The 15,930-nt window shown below is 40.1% G+C and overlaps 1 protein-coding gene across 14 annotated transcripts in view; it reads right to left on the bottom strand.

Annotated features, from left to right (window-relative positions):
• Window positions 1–15,930, bottom strand: part of BCAS3 (BCAS3 microtubule associated cell migration factor) — a 361,207-nt gene that overhangs the window by 222,753 nt on the left and 122,524 nt on the right. For all 14 annotated transcript variants that reach the window (XM_057407125.1, XM_057407127.1, XM_057407119.1 and 11 more), the window contains one exon: window positions 3,281–3,431. In XM_057407125.1, coding sequence (XP_057263108.1) covers window positions 3,281–3,431 — 151 coding nt within the window. The remainder of the gene's footprint in view (window positions 1–3,280; window positions 3,432–15,930) is intronic.

The following is a 15,930-nucleotide window of genomic DNA, read 5'->3' as shown; positions in this document are numbered from 1 at the left end:
GATCAGAAAATGTTCCAAAATCTACAAGTTTGAATGAAAAAGGGGAAAAAAGAAAGCATCTGTGCTGAGCAGCACTGTAATGACCCAACCCCAGACTCTGGCCCTGCATTCCCATAGGGCTACAGTGAACACTTCTAAAAAATTTACTGCCATTCCACCTGTCAAGTAAAATGACATTCTCTGCAGCTCTGCTTGAGACAGATAGTAAGAGCCCTGATCAGTCCCTTCAGTACCTGAAAAATATTTTGCTGTCTTGGATACTAGTAGAATAAAAACCAACTTGAGTTTCTGATTAATAAAAACTGCAAAAAATAATTAAGATATTTAGTATTAAAGAAGTTTTTCACATGTTAAAAGCAAATAAAAGGGAAAAATCAAGAACTGATAAATCTGTGGTATCCTTTTAGTCTTGCTTACTTTTAGAAATATACTGCAACAAATTAAATTTTTAATTCTTTAAAAGTAGCAGTGACAGAAAAGGAACCTGCTTTGAGAGCCACTGAACAGTGACTCTAAAATCCAAGAGATCACAAGTTCATCTCCTTTTTCTGATCACTGAACAATCACAAGGTTAAGCAGCTGCTTCCAAGGAAGAGCCTTGTTTCCTCGGAGCAGTGCTTAAAGGTGCTGACCATGTAGGTGTAAATACATCTGTCTTTTGCCATTTGCAGTAATACATGCCTCCTACACTTCTCAGAGTGAGGCAGATGGTCCCTGTCCTGTCTAAATATTACACTGTACAGACTTACATTGCTATGTGTTTCTAGAAATATGAGGGCAGATGTTAAATATGTTAAACACACGCTTTGCCCCCTGGAGGTTTAAGTTAAGGCTGCTGTCTCAATTTGGTCATTTTAGGCATGCCAGGCTTCTTGGATCCTAGGCATTCCTCTTAAATCCCTGCTTTATAAATACAGCTTTTCATGTTAATTTTGTGTACTTTCATCAAACATCTTGGATGCAGAACAAATGAAGGAAGCTCTCAGCTTAGCATTACACATCCACACAGGCTTCACTGAAAATCACGATCCTCATTCATGAAAACTCTATTTACACAGCAGGGCATTTCCCATGACTGCTGTTTCCCCCCACCCCTTACATAAGCTGCACTGAGCAGTTTAAATTTAATTCATTTTAAAAATTGCACAAAATATTAGCACAGGGATAGCTTGTGAATAATAAAATTTACTTAAAGAAAACGATGAATATGTACATTTCGGAATATGTTAAAGAACAAAACATTAAATAAAATAATGAAGACTTAACATATTTGTAACAGTTGTAGAAAAGCCTCCTGGTATCACCACAGCACTAAGGAAACAGCCCTTGCCAAGGCCACTGCATGATGTACTATTGGAAGCCAAGTGCTTTTTTTCAAATCATTATGCTCACTGTTGCTTCTATGACCAGACCTTTGCCCTGGCAGACCCTCAGACCGCTTTTTGTTTTCCCTCTGTATCTTACCCCACCTAGTTCTAAATGTCTATTCCCTTTCTAGAAGTCTACCAACAGAGCCCAGAGTTACATTTTCACCCTTCTCTGACTGTACTCTTCAAGTCAGCTTTTTGATACTTTCCCTCTTTGAGGAACTGTAACTTCCGGCTTATCTCCATGCACACCAACATCTCTTTGACCCCACCTCCCTTCCTGTCCCCACCCAAGACCCCACCTTTCTATACCTTCAGAATTCACCCGATTGCTAGCGTAATCTTTTGCTCTCGTCTGCATTTAAATTGTAAGCAGGGAAAAAAAAAAAAGAGCAAAAGTAATCAACTGAAATGTATGTGTGGAAGAAGTTAAGCCACATTATCCCCATACTGCTTCTTTACCGTTTCCTAAGTTCCATTTACAATTATCTATGAAGTTCAAGAACTTATCTGCATCCATCCTCTGTGCTTAGGGCAATCACATGTTTGTGGGTCACAATTTGGCTCAACAAGCCTAATAAAATTCCTGTTTACGGCAGCGAGAGCGGGACTGTATTGTTAGATAGACATGTATATAGATACGCATATGTATTTTGTGCACACATATGGAAGCTTCAGAAGGTCATCATGCATACTCAGTGCACTAAACAAAACAATACCAGATTTTACACAATGTCCTGAACACTCAAGCACAGAATATGGGAATTACTCAGGGAGAGAGGGAATATCCGTGTGCTCTCGCCTGAAAAATAATTCCTGGTTCACAAGACGCAAGGTGAAATGCACCTCCCTATCGGGGTCTGAGCAAGAAACCACTGAAGCTAGACAGTGCCTGCACCTATTTGGCAAACACAGGAAAATGTTATGAACCTGCAGGACTCTCAGTTGTTTTGCCCAGCCACATGCCATACTTGAGCTATTTGTATTTTTAAAATACAAAAGCCGTCTGGATATGAATGGATTCAATTTTTAAGTAGAAACTATTCAGGAATTAATTTTTTTTTTAAAGAGGGAAAAAATTGAAATAATTGAAATCATCACCCATTGGCTTTTTGTATTAATTTCAAAACCCAAAGATTTGGAATTTAGCAAAAGAAAAGTTTCAACTGTTAAACAGTATCAACTAACTTAAAATTGTGACACTTTAGGAAGCTCACAAAATCTTCTGTTATTATCACATACAGATATTTAGTAGAGCTTTCCGAAATGAATATTTTCAAGTGCCTTATCATGGCACAGGGGAAAGTACCAAAGTGCAGCTGGCTCAAAAATGAAAGTCCACATGTGAATTTCACAGTACAGAACAGGCACCTCAGTGGAAAAACAAGGTCAAGAAAACAGCCCGATTAAGTTTTGCCTTTATGCTCAACCTGGTTTACTGTCTTTCCAGTTCTGATAGTCAAAAATCATTTCTGCTTGAAAAGTTTGGAAATCAAAATAAACAAACTTTAAGGAGAAAAAAAAAAAAAAGAAAAAAGAAGAAAACTTATAACTTACTCTGACTGAATACAGCTCTGCTTATGTTTCATACCAATTCCTGGTGTGTAACTTCTCCTGATGTCAGGAATTCTCCAGTATTTCCCATATGGTAGAAAATGACCCACCCCAATGAATATCCTGACTTTTCAGAGATTTGTTTTCAGGTTTTGTTTACTTATCTGATGCTGGTTTTCCCTTCTTGTCTCCTCTTCCCTCCCCAACCCTTCTGTCATTAAATTACTTATACTTCAATTAAAATAAGGAATAAAACTATGTATCACTAGTAACACAAATTATTTTCATATTAATTATAAATAACATTCCCCTATAAATTATAAATAACAAATAAGAAAGGTTTCTGCAGATACACTTACCCTGTGCGTTTGGTGATGGTCCCTAATGTCATTGGCTGTTTGATTTGAGCAAGAGGCAACACCACAGTCAAACTTGGAAGAGGCAGGAGTCGAGGGTTCCCAGGATTATTGTTTGTGAAGTTATTGTAAGTGTCTTGGCTGTTCAATTTACCTTAATGGGATGGAGACGTAACAAAACACGTTATTGGAACTTTTTCTTCATTTATCATTTCTATAACTGCCTAAAAGAAGCCATTGTCAAAAGAAATAAAAGTTAAAAAACAGAAAAAAAAAAGCAAAAATAATGAGATCCTGTTATAAGCAAAAATGTATCTAACAACCATCCCCACCTGAAGTAAAAAATAAATCACAATGGAAGCAGCAAATAGTTATTTTTCTATATGTGGGGATAAGGTCCCCTTCCATGGACGGGAAATTATTTGTGCTGCTGCTGCTTGCCTGACAGTTTTGTTCACCAGAAAGTTTTCAAGTTTAATTCGAAGAAATAGCCCTGGATTCCAATTCTCTCTTTAGAAAAAAAGAGTATCTGGAAGCGAATTATTTTCCTAAAGTACCACATACAGTGTTGGTAATTGAAAGTCCTGAAAAGGTCGCTTTTGTTGTCTCTACGGATAAAAGCACACAGAATAGTAATCTGCTGAACTAAGACCAGAGGAAAATAACAAGTAACTATAGAAAATATAATCATGCAAAACTACACGTAAAAACAAGAAAGTATCAAGAAAGTAACCAACTTCACTCAATAAAGAAGAAGAAGAAAACAAATCATAGGTACTTTAAAAAGGAAGGGGAAAACATAACAAAAAAAAATCCCAACCACCCTAAATTTAGCTTGTTTCAAAGAGGTCTGTGCTGGATATACGCCCAGTTTAGATACGCTTTCTTACTTTCTGTATCATTCTGTAGTCACAACCTTTCATTCTTCAGTTAGAAAAGGAAACTAGCTACAAATTTCATGGACAGTAAAGAAAGAAATGTGAAAAAAACAAAGAAAGAAGTTAAACAAAAAAGCGGCCAGTCTGTTTATAACAGAATCAAAAGTACTTTAAATAGACAAGCAACTATGAATTAAAAGGTTTAGATCATTAACTTGTTTTTCTGTGTTTCTATAATGCTGTGAAACGCTGGCTTTGTTCTTAATCAAAAGGGAGCCATATTGGGAATTAGGTTCCTAAACAACCGCCGCATTCTACATAGATATTATACAAATCCCAGGCCAAATCCATACAATCTGACTGAAGAGCAGCCACCTTTTTTCAAGGAAGAAAAACAGCACAGAAAAGGGTTTCTCACAGGAAGCTGCCTGAAAGGCTTTAATGGTACTTCAGATGGATTGAAAATAGGAAAAGGAAGGCGGAAAAATCTTAATGAATGTCTCATCATCCTAAAGACACTCAATGCTTCCTTTACCCTTCTTTTAATACTATATAACTGTAAGCTTAGGGGGTTTATTTGTTTTTTCTACAAAGTCCAAAGACCCCTGCATCTCAGAAAACATAATAATAAAAATGATGAAATTACAAAGTGTATTTTGTGCTAAGTATCTGGCCCGAACACTGGTCAATACATTTTAAGAGAAATAGCAAGGCTTTAATGAAGAACAAGCCTATTGAAGTCTGAGAGCAGATTTCATTAATAGCAATTTTCCTGCACCAACTTTGAATAAAAAGAAACAGGAAAGAGGGGAAGGAGGGGAGGGGGGGCGGGGGGGAACCAACAACCCAGCTGAGATTTAAATTTACAACTGAGATGCAATTAATTTTTTTAAGGTTAGTTTCATAATGCTTTCTCAGTTCTTGTGAAAGGACTAGGAATAGTTTTCTGCATTACTCTCTAATTAGTTACTGTTGCATGCAATCAAGGCCTTTCCGAGAGTGCTTCACTCTCCTGTATTCTCCACGAGGCTATGCAGCAGACAGGGACAGTACCTACAGAGGGGGCTCCAAATGGCTGTAATTTGTTTTCCTTTACTTGTTAGGAATATAATTATTAACCATGAACTACTGAACCAAATGACTGTGTTCTAACAGTCCCCTCTCTCCCTTTCTCAAAGCACATTTAATTACTCAGTGCCCTCTGCCCCCAACATCATGTGGTTCTCCATATGCAAAACCTTTAGATGATTCAATAGAATATTTGCATGCAGGGAAATGAGACATTTACAGATCTCCTTCCTACAGAAGGATGGGCTGCTTTATCTTCATACAAGCTGAGGAATCCCAAGGCAGTTAAGGATGTTCAGAAAACTGCAGGATTAAGTCATCATGGTTTAGGAGGCTTTTATTAATTGCAGCAACAACACCCTACAAATGTTTAGGCTCACACACAAGAAAACATAAAGTACACACAAAAAAATGACTAATCTATACAGAGAGAACTGAAAATGTGCAAAAAAAGTACGCTGAATGGGACCAAAACCTAAGATGATGATTCTTTAGAAAAAACAAACATTCAGAGGTCAAGACTTTCCTTCTTAAATGCATACTTAATCCAATGTAAACAAACATCAATAAAAACCTAGCTCATCATGCATGCACAGCACCTGAGAGCACAACCATAATTCAAAAATTCAGCTATGACAAAGGGAAAAGCTGTAAATACATAATATATAAGCAATCTGTATTTTCTGCAGCAACATTTAGCTGCTTAACTGCAAATAAATATAATTCAAAGTAATCTAGTCAAAAACTAAAAGTTGAAATGCTACAAAAAGGAGACAAATTATTTCTGGCAGTAAAGCTTTTCTTGAAAATCTGACTACAGTAACATTGAGACAGTGTGGCTGAGTAAAGTTAGAATCTTGCTTAATAGAAGAAATACAAATTCTGCTGCCACTTACACTGAATTATTTTTAGCCATTTTGATGATGGAAATGATCTATAATGCTATAGCTTCATTTTATGTTGCCTCAGACCTATCAGAGAAGTACATCCTTGTTACACTTGTTGATCCAGTAAATGCCCTCCATGACCAGGGCTGTTCCATTCATAAGCATTCAGCAAAAGCTGTATGCTACATTCTGTCCCAATTTACTGGGACAAAATAATGCTACACATTATGTTTAATAAGTCATTTTAAACCCCCTTAAGTTTCTGGTGCCCTGTTGTACCCATCCAGAAATTCAACAGTCACTCTCAATTCCTCCAGCCCTTTGAAGCAGGGAACTCTTTCTGCAAGTAAATGGGAGTTGCGTGTGCCCAGGACTGCTGTAACAGGCCAAAAGAGCACAAAGAATGCAGTCAAGCATCAACATTATTTCTACAGCTCAAGCAGTTGTTGATTCACTGTCAAAGCTTAAGCAACAAATAAGCCAAAGTTTAAGTCCACTAGCAGAATCCTGTACTAAAGTTACCTTGCTACATGTGGATGGCATATATTCATTCTTGCAAGGAAATACAGATATTAATAAAGAATAACGCCTGGAATTACAGCTTCAATAGAGTAGCTTCACTTAGTGATAATTTAACTTTAAATGCTAACTTGGTTGCACACTGGCACACAGATCACATCCTACTGACTATTCAGGGAATACTTTCTATTACAACTAAGAGAAAATTAAATGTCACCATCACAATTTCATGGCAAACATGCCCTCACAAGAACCAGCCTGAACACTTCCAGCAGAGCATTCCGAACGATGAGTCAGTCTGGTATGCACCCAGAGCACGAGTTTAACAGCCCTCAGGACCTCAGGCAAGGCAAGTGCTTTTGGTCAAGTATTTGTCTTTCCACAGGCTGCCATGAAAGAGATTTTCAGGTGACAGTTCAAGAGCTGTGCACAGAATACATTAAAGCCTCACCAGGCTGAGTTTTGTTTTCCTTGTGTGCATCAGCGAAAATCCCATTTGCCTGCACTGCCTATCCAGCTTGGGCCACAGCTAAGGATGCTCACAAAAGGGAGTGCTTCCATTATCTTCACTCAAATATTACAGACTCAGGATCCAAATTCTTGATCACAACTAAAGCCAAGTCAAAAACCTCCTTCAGATAATCCTCATTCAGCCTTTTAGAGTCCCACTGGAGAAAAATGAAAGAAAAAATGTCCTATGTCTCAACTTAAGCTGCTGGCAAATCTCTAATTAATTTTACTAAGGGACTTGACTTGAAAAAGCTGAGGATGTCATGGTTTTGGGGGTCTGACAGCAGAAGTTTATTTACAAGTGCAGCATTATACTGGAATAAATGTTGCATACTGAAACATAGAAAATGTGATCAGTTAGTTCTGCCTTTGTACCTGTTTGATTAAAGTTTACAATGAAACCGCCATCATATCACCCACCCAAAATCTGAGCCATGCTTCTCCAGGCATTTTATTCCACATACAGTCCAAGGAAAAATGGATTAAGTTGAGGATAAAAGTGAAGAAAGAAAACAACAATGGGCTTTGTTGTCAGACAGAGGGAGAGGCTGCAGGGTCTGCCTGGCTGGGGTGTATTCCCAAGCCAGCCATCATTAACAGACTCACTTCCACTGAGAAAAAAAGGGAGGCCTGAAAGCGCCGGACAAAAGAAATCCCAGCAGACAAAGAAAAAACAAATTAAAAGCACCATTATAAAACACAGATGCTACAAGGAAAATAAACTTCACAAGATTTACTGGTTTTTGACAAAGCTGGACATCTGTGGAAAAGACATCAGGAGCAGCTCTCAGGTACAGTCGGGCCAGGCTTGTGGCCCCACTGCTTTGGCCTCACCTCCATCCTCCTAACCACAGCCCCTGGCTGATGACCAGCTATACCACCTCCTGCTCCAAGCTATGCCAGAGTCCCTCTTCACTGTCCACGTACCTGCACCATCACAACTCTGACTTATGGACAGCTACAGCTTTTATTTACAATTATTTTATTTACAATCATTGTTAAACCTATAAAATACTCTTAAGGCTTAAATGTGAGGTTTAAACATTTGATCAAAACACGCCTTTCTACATTTCTGAAGTATAATTTTGGATATGAAAGGAAAGCTACACCAAGGGGAAAAAGAGCCAGACTTGCGAGCTTGTAACACTGTGTAAAAAGCATTCAATCAACTGAAAGCAATTAATACAGTAAACTTGTCCTCTTCTGATCAACTAAGAGCCTTGATGAATTCAGGCCAGATTTCAAATTGGTCAGCATTTGAACAGAGTACTTCAGGGCACTACTGTCAGAGATCATCTTCGAGGAGAGAGAAGAAAAAACATCCTGATCTTTGCAACTACTAATGACATAATTCTACATCAAAACGCAGCACAGCAGATACATTCCTGCCAGCCCCAAGGAGCTCATCTGTGAACGCAGCGCAATGCAGCCAGGGTTGCACAGAGACTTTACTGGATCCTGGAAGAATTTCGGGGATGCAGCCGCACAGATCACTCTACTCTTACTTTGCCCTTCTCTTTACTCCACGCATAGGCACCACATTAATGTGACTAAATCGCTTCTCTCCTGTTTTAAACGTAGCTCTAATATATTGGTACCACTCCATCAGATGGAACCCAGTATCCCACAACCGAGCTTAAAACCAAACCTACACCCTAACACCTATGGGATGCAAAGACCAACTTCCCACCAAATGGAAATTGAATCACTTTAGCCAGTAAATTTCCCTGGCAGTTTCAGTTGTGCATGGCATGTCTCGCTGTTCAAGAGGTGTGGGATCCTCTTTTGCACAGAGAAATTCCACCCTATTAGTGAGCAAAGCAAACAGGACTTGGCCCAGACAAGTCCTCTGGTAGGAAAGTAATGATCATAAGCATTTTAGTTTCTCGATACACTTTACATGAAAAACTAAAGTGGTATCAAGCACCTCTTAGCCTCATAATAAAATGATTCTGTGTTGTTTTTTTCCCATTTTTCTTCCATTACTCCAATATGAAAAGCTTAGTAATGCAGCATCATTAAAATTCAAAACCCACTTGATTAGCTTTTATGTCTTACAGTCTTTAACAGACTACATTTCAAAGCGCACCACGTAGTCTACTGACATTAACACTACACATAAACATCTATAATTTGGTAAATAAATATGCAGTAACTCCAGGCTATGCAGTCATGTAGAGGCTGAGTTACACGAAAAGGAACTGTGTTTGGCCATTATTTCTGTTTAGTGTAATACTGAAGATTCCTCAGCTAAACATTCAGTAATCGTATAATACAAGGGAAGTAAAATCCTTTCTAACTGGCAGACAGAAAATAGCAGGAAAAACAGAAGTGTCATGGATGTGATGGTTTATTTTGCTTTCCTTTTATTCAATACAAAAAGTTTCCCGGATGAGAATGGAAAGCTTCCCAGCTTCAGTTCCAAGACTTTCACCCTCGTTTCTGACCTTTTCTCAGACATGTTCCAGTATAATCTGTAATCTGCTACAGTCGGAAGAGGAAACAGCAGCGCCCTGGTGAGAAACGCTGCCTTGTGACCTGAGCGGAGAACCCTGCGGAAGCAATGCTGGCTCGCAGAAGTCATTTGGAAGAGCTTGACAGACAAACTCAATAGTGTCCCAAGAAACACACTCAACACCACAAGCGCTAATTACTGCTGAAAGTGGGCTTTTTCTTTTATGCTTTATCAGTCAAACATGTTTTATCTTTCCTTGTGAAATGTTACACACTTTCCTAGAAAAAGTCAGGAAACTAATTATTTTAGTTAATGATCGCTTCCAAATTAAAGCTACATTGCAATTTCCCTCAATTGTATCCTATCAAATTTAAACACACTTCACACCCTAACCAGCAACATTTCCAGTACAATTAGACCCACTGAAGGAAGAATATTATGTATTAGCTACAGCATGTATATGCACATGATCTAGCTACTTACACCAATTTTTTCTCTCAGCTAAACTGGTACAAGTCCAAAACCTAGCACTAACTTGATCCCACTGAAATGGATGGGAGAAAATAATGCAGCCAGTTGTTTTCACGTTTAAAACCACTCAATATTGAACTTTTGAAAAACAGCTTCACTAAATCTCATGACTGTCCTAAGAAAGCAGAACTTTCTCTCTATTTGTATCCAGGCAAGACATGTGACAGTGACAGGCAAGCTCCTCAGTCAGAATACTCTGCTGAGACATGCAAGCGCCAGTCCAAGTGTCTCAGCCACTGTTGAGACAGAGTCCTCTGCCCTCTTACCCAAACTTCTTGAACTCGAGCTCTTCCAACTGCTTGTCAGCATCATCCACTCAAAATCTGAACACTGCTTCCTAATATTCCTTTCCTCCTTCTGAAGTTTTTCTTACTTCTACTATCTTCGGTTTCAAAAACTTTGTCCCCAGTTACAAAGCATCCCACTGATAACCTGAAAATCTCCTCTTGTCCTTGGCAAAGGTCAGAGATGGAAGGAACTGCCTCTTACCTCTACCCAGCCTAAGACGGATGACAGTTCAAACCTCAAGCTCTAACTGGGATTTGAACTTGTCATTTACTTATACAGTTAGTGATGTACAGCTGGCCATTTCACCTACCTCCATGTGTATTTCTTCTTTTTCTGCATGGAAAAGAAACTACATTGACAGTCCAGAGGAATCAAAAAGGAGAGGAAGCCACATCTGCCAGAACAGCAGCAGTGTCCTGGGCCCCATCGCACCTCTCAGCAGCAGCTGTGAGGACATCCATAGTGTTAACTGCCTCGTGTAAAACACATCTCCTTGAAAACCTGATACAAATGTCTGCTTCTTTCCTTACTGTTTCCCCTCCTCATTTTTACCAGTTTGCTATGATAAAGTTCCTCGAAGAGCTGCACAACAAAGTGCCTTAAAGCATTTCCTTGGAAAACAACACACACATCCCCCACACCCCCCGCCCCTTCACACACAAACACACACATACAAGTCTGGCATAATAATCATCTTTCAGGACTTATTTAACTAAAAATATTGTTGGTGCAAAGCTCAAGTCCATTTATGGGCAAAATTCGAAGTAACAACAACAACAAGACGTGTTTGCCAGCTGTTGGCTCCAGGCTTTGCACAGCCATAAAGCAGGCAACAGCAGTAACACTTCAGCTGGTCTGCTCCAGATGGTGGGTACCAGCAGAATCAGCCAAACTGGCCTTTCTGCTCTCAGGCCATCTCCAGCAAACGCCAGCCACAGGCAGGGGGTTGCAGGCACTGCTATCCTATTTGGACCTATTCTTGTACTTTCAACTCTTCACAGATTAAAGGACTGCAAGATTAGTTTCTTGTAAATACTATAGGTATAACCATGGAATATTTTGCAAACAGATGTGAAGGTGCACCGCCCACTCTCCCCAACACATGGCCATAAACAAGCTCTGGACCAAATGCTGTGGCTGTAGCTACAAAAGAACTGGACTTGAGTTTGCAGACTCTTCAAGGAAAGAACTATGTGAGCTCAGACTTAACAGGCCACTAATGAGGTTATCGTACAGGCGACTTCTAGGCAATGTGCAGAGGCTCTGCTACTCCAATTTCTTGCACATGGGAATTTTACTAACACTGTCTGCTGGTGAATGATGAAACGCTTGAGAAAACAAGTATTCACTACTACTGCTCCTTGTCATGCCCATCAATCATAATTCATATCAACACAGTCCTGAATTCAAAGCTTTCTTTCAGGGATGACTCTGAGATGCACAAGAAACTGCAAAATGACTGGTCTGGGAATTTCTAAAGGGCACCTCTAAAGCTGTGTTGGGTGAGGAAATAGGGAAAGTTTAATAGCAGCCCTTTACCCAAAGGTCTCAGCTTATTAGAATGTAGTATTGACAATAAACTGCATCTTAATATATTTGTGGCTTCACCCCCACCTTTTTACCTACACCTTATTTTCCCTTGCTCTAGCTGCAAAAATTAGCACAAGGATTTTAGCGTCTGAATTCAATCTGGGTTGAATACACAGTATTTATCCCAAGCTACGTGAAAAAAAAAGTGCCTCAAGAACCACTGCATATGAGAACCTGATAATAATATCCATGGGTAATTATAATAAATGGCTTGTCTGAAACACCCATAGAATGAGAACTGAAGTAAAGCATAGCAATCGCTCTCCCTCTTCCACCCACCGCACACCCTCAGCAGCCCTGCTCTTTTACCCATGACCGTTAAGGATGTTTTCTGGCTCTGTGACAGCATCGTGACTCAGGTCATGAGAAGTGTCAAAGATGCATTTCCTTGAGATGGGAAAAAGCAACTGATTTTAACAGCCCACAAAGACTAAGCGAAAAGAATAAGCCCAATCAGCATATTTAAGGGTAAAGATAAACCTTTTAAAAGATACAAGTATATCTTATTTCCAATCTTTATGCTTACGTTTCTTTCCATAAAGTGTTTACATTTTTTCAGACTACCAAAAATGCAGTTGATTTAAATGCCTGACTTAAGAATAATAAACTGAAACAAATAAACAAGGACAGCACCCATTTACTGCATAATCAATCACCAATCATCTACACATGCAATCTGATTCAAGCACGAGGGATCAGCCCTGGATTCCGTTTCAGCAATGGCTGTGCCCCAGACTACCCACTGACAGGGGAAGCAGAAGGTGTTTGAGCTTAAACTCAGAAGGTTCATCAGATAAAAGGATTGTTCCCACCAGTTTTTGTCCCATTCCTTTCCCTTGCTGGTTACTGACACAGAGCTTCACATGCTTTCACCTTCCTTCATGCCAAACCTTACTTGTCATACAACACCCTCAATACTTAAACCTCTTCCTTCAGCTGATACCGTCTCTTCAAAAACTCTAGATTCTACTCTCTCACCTTCTGACCAAACATATTACAGGCTTGTATCAGGTGAGCAAAGCTACTTCTTGTCATTTCACTGATCACATCTCCCTCAAGCCACTTACATTTCCTGACCCACCAACAAATTTGTGGACCACACTGTCTCCCCTCCACTAGACCTCTGTTCTCCTGACATAATCCTTTCCACTGTTGTGCTCTGGAAACGAGCACTGTCAGGAAACCTTCCCTGCATCACTCCTTCAGTGACCAGCTCTTTTCTGCTGGTTTATTTCAAAGCTCAGTCTTAGTGACTGCCTTTATGCTGATCACACACATTTATTTCTCCTGAAAACACTGCTGAGCTCTATACATGTGTACCTAGTCCTCTGCACAGATCCACAAAGCATACTGAGAAGCTGTAAAGCAACTGAGCACTTCTTGTGCTTCACTATTATCACTATTTATCAATTTCTAATTGCCAGCTCCATGACCCCATCAAAACCGATGCATAATCTGCAGGATATCTACTTTCTCATGATGTATGAGAAGAAAACACACTGGCTTGGCTTTTACATTCCTGGTGAGATTCGGAGATGGAAAAACATCCTCTTATTTTAAGTTGAGAGGAAGTAACGGATGGAACAACTGAAACAACAGAATCCCAAAATGTCGTTCTATTAAGCTATTTTCAGAGAAACACTTAAAAATCCAGTTACCACTGCTCTTTGGGCTCCCTCCGTACACGCCTCTGGCGCATCAACACTTGACCCTACATAAAATTCTCTTCAGTTTGATGTTACCAGGATTGAAATCATCCATCTTGACAGGAAAACTTCAGTGGGACACACACATCTGTGGTAATCCAACTCCTCTGCACCTTCCACCCTGCTTTCACCTCGCGATCCATCTCTGACATCGCGGCCTCCTGTGCACTACCTATTACTTCCCCTCCGCCTGCCTACCCCCGGTCTTTCTGAACCAGCTTGCTTTGACCGCCGCCATGGCATTTGCTGTGCTAAAGCGCTCAGTCATAGAGTTTTACACTTCATAGCTCAAGAACTGCAATTCCCCTCTGATATCAGCCTCCTCCAACTTTCAATTTATCTGGAATTCTTACGACTCCTTTTCCAAATACAAAGGCAGACGGACGTTTGCCCCGTCTCAGATTGATGCTGTTTACAAAAGCTCCACTTCTAAAACGCTTTATGTACAGACACGAACTTCCCTTGTGACAGAATTTATCAGTCTACTTCCCTACTTATCTGAAGGGAATGGATCTTTTTCTTCCACTTCAGAAACTATCCAAAATATACCACCCACTTCTTTCACTCCACTGATTCTCCAGCCATTAAGAAGGAAAAAAATAAAGGAAAAAAAAAAAAGGGGGACGGGGGGGACGGACACAGCTAAACCCACAGCTCATTTCCAAGCAGCAAGCTCTGCCCCGCTCCCAACCTCGTGCTTTTGAGCTGTTTGTACCTCTCAGGTGTAACCGTGTACCTCCCTCCAGGTAAATCATTATTTATTTCCTCCTAATTGCCACAAAATCGTGAAGAGAAACTTCAAATGAGAGCGTGAGATCAAGAGAAATCGCTACGTGTTTCAGGCAGCCGGCTGCAGAGGGGGTTACCTCAGGACCGTGAGGTAAATTCTCCCTCCATTAACCAAAAGGAAGGTCCGTTCTCCTTACCCCTCTTTGCCAAGGGTTTTACATCGCGATAAACCAACCAGGAGCACCCTGGCGACTCCGTGAGGAGCCGCGGGTGGGAGGGAAGCGCTCTCCCAGCTGCAATGACCGCTGTTAAAGGCGCCCTGGCAGCAGCCGCAGCCCCAAGCCGCGGCCCCTTCCCCGCTCCCCTCAGAGGCGCGGCACGGCGTGGGGAGGGCGCCCCCTGCAGGCTGCCGCCGTTCACCACCGCTCATATAATATATATTATATATATATTTCTATAAATATCTATATTCTATAAGAACTATTTTCTGCCGAGAGAGGCTACAGTCAACCCAGGGGAAAAGTAAAGCCGCACAGAGGCTTTTTAACCAAGTGTTTTGGTGTTTACAGCGCCAGCTCTCGAGTTAAGCTTTGGGAGGGAGCTGCCCTCCAGGGCTTTACGTTCTTATGCAGTTAATTTTCTTTGAAACTATTTTTGTCCTCCTCTCTCTAAATAGGTGGTTTCTTAAGTGAGTGTTACTTAAAGGAAACCAATCTGTTTTTCAGGAAGGGCTGATGATGTCAGGCCTTTCAACTCTGCTTTCCCATAAGAATTCTTCTAGCAAAAGGAGTTTCACTCTGGGAAATAGTGAAAACTAACGGGAAAATATTCAAAGCATCTCAGGCTGCATGTTTATCAAACTTCTAGGTTGACACTTGGGTTTTAATCGTGTTGTGAATGTAACAAACGAGGGGAAAGTGAGAGAAGCCCTTTTTGGGTTTTAGAGTGAAAAAATGAATTTGCAATGAACAAACGTGCGATACCAAAATAACCCTAAAGAGCTAAACACACGTCTGAATGCAATACACACAGAATGTGTTTTTTCATAGTTCTAAATTTATGTGCTCCATTTCAGCATAGGTATTAAATCTGAAACAGAACCACTGCGTATCATGAACACGAGAACTATAACCAAATAAATACTTCAACCCCAACGAAATGACAAGAGAAATTCAGAGAGTATCATATTATTATTGACTGGTTTTAGGAGGTGTGGATGTGTAGCTATAGGTCCAATGCGTGCTTAGTTACTCTATTATTGTTCTGATACTGGAAATCCCTGCAGTCAGCAACAGAAAAAACCTCCGAGCAGAGCCAGAGAGACTTTAACTTATGGGTGGCTCAAGAACTAATGATAGTAACAGACTGTAAGTTTTCATTTGCAGAATAATAAGAGTTTCAGAAAGCTTTCAATCTTCCAAGAAAAGCATTCAATTTTAACAGCCAAACGCTCCTTGCTATTCACAAACAGGTCCTGATGATAACATTGGAT

The sequence above is a fragment of the Pezoporus wallicus genome, unplaced genomic scaffold, assembly GCF_028554395.1.
Source record: "Pezoporus wallicus isolate ANWC-B61680 ecotype Strahan unplaced genomic scaffold, APGP_CSIRO_Pwel_v1 contig_10389, whole genome shotgun sequence".
Lineage (NCBI taxonomy): Eukaryota > Metazoa > Chordata > Aves > Psittaciformes > Psittacidae > Pezoporus > Pezoporus wallicus.
This window is presented reverse-complemented; position numbering and strand designations above follow the sequence as displayed.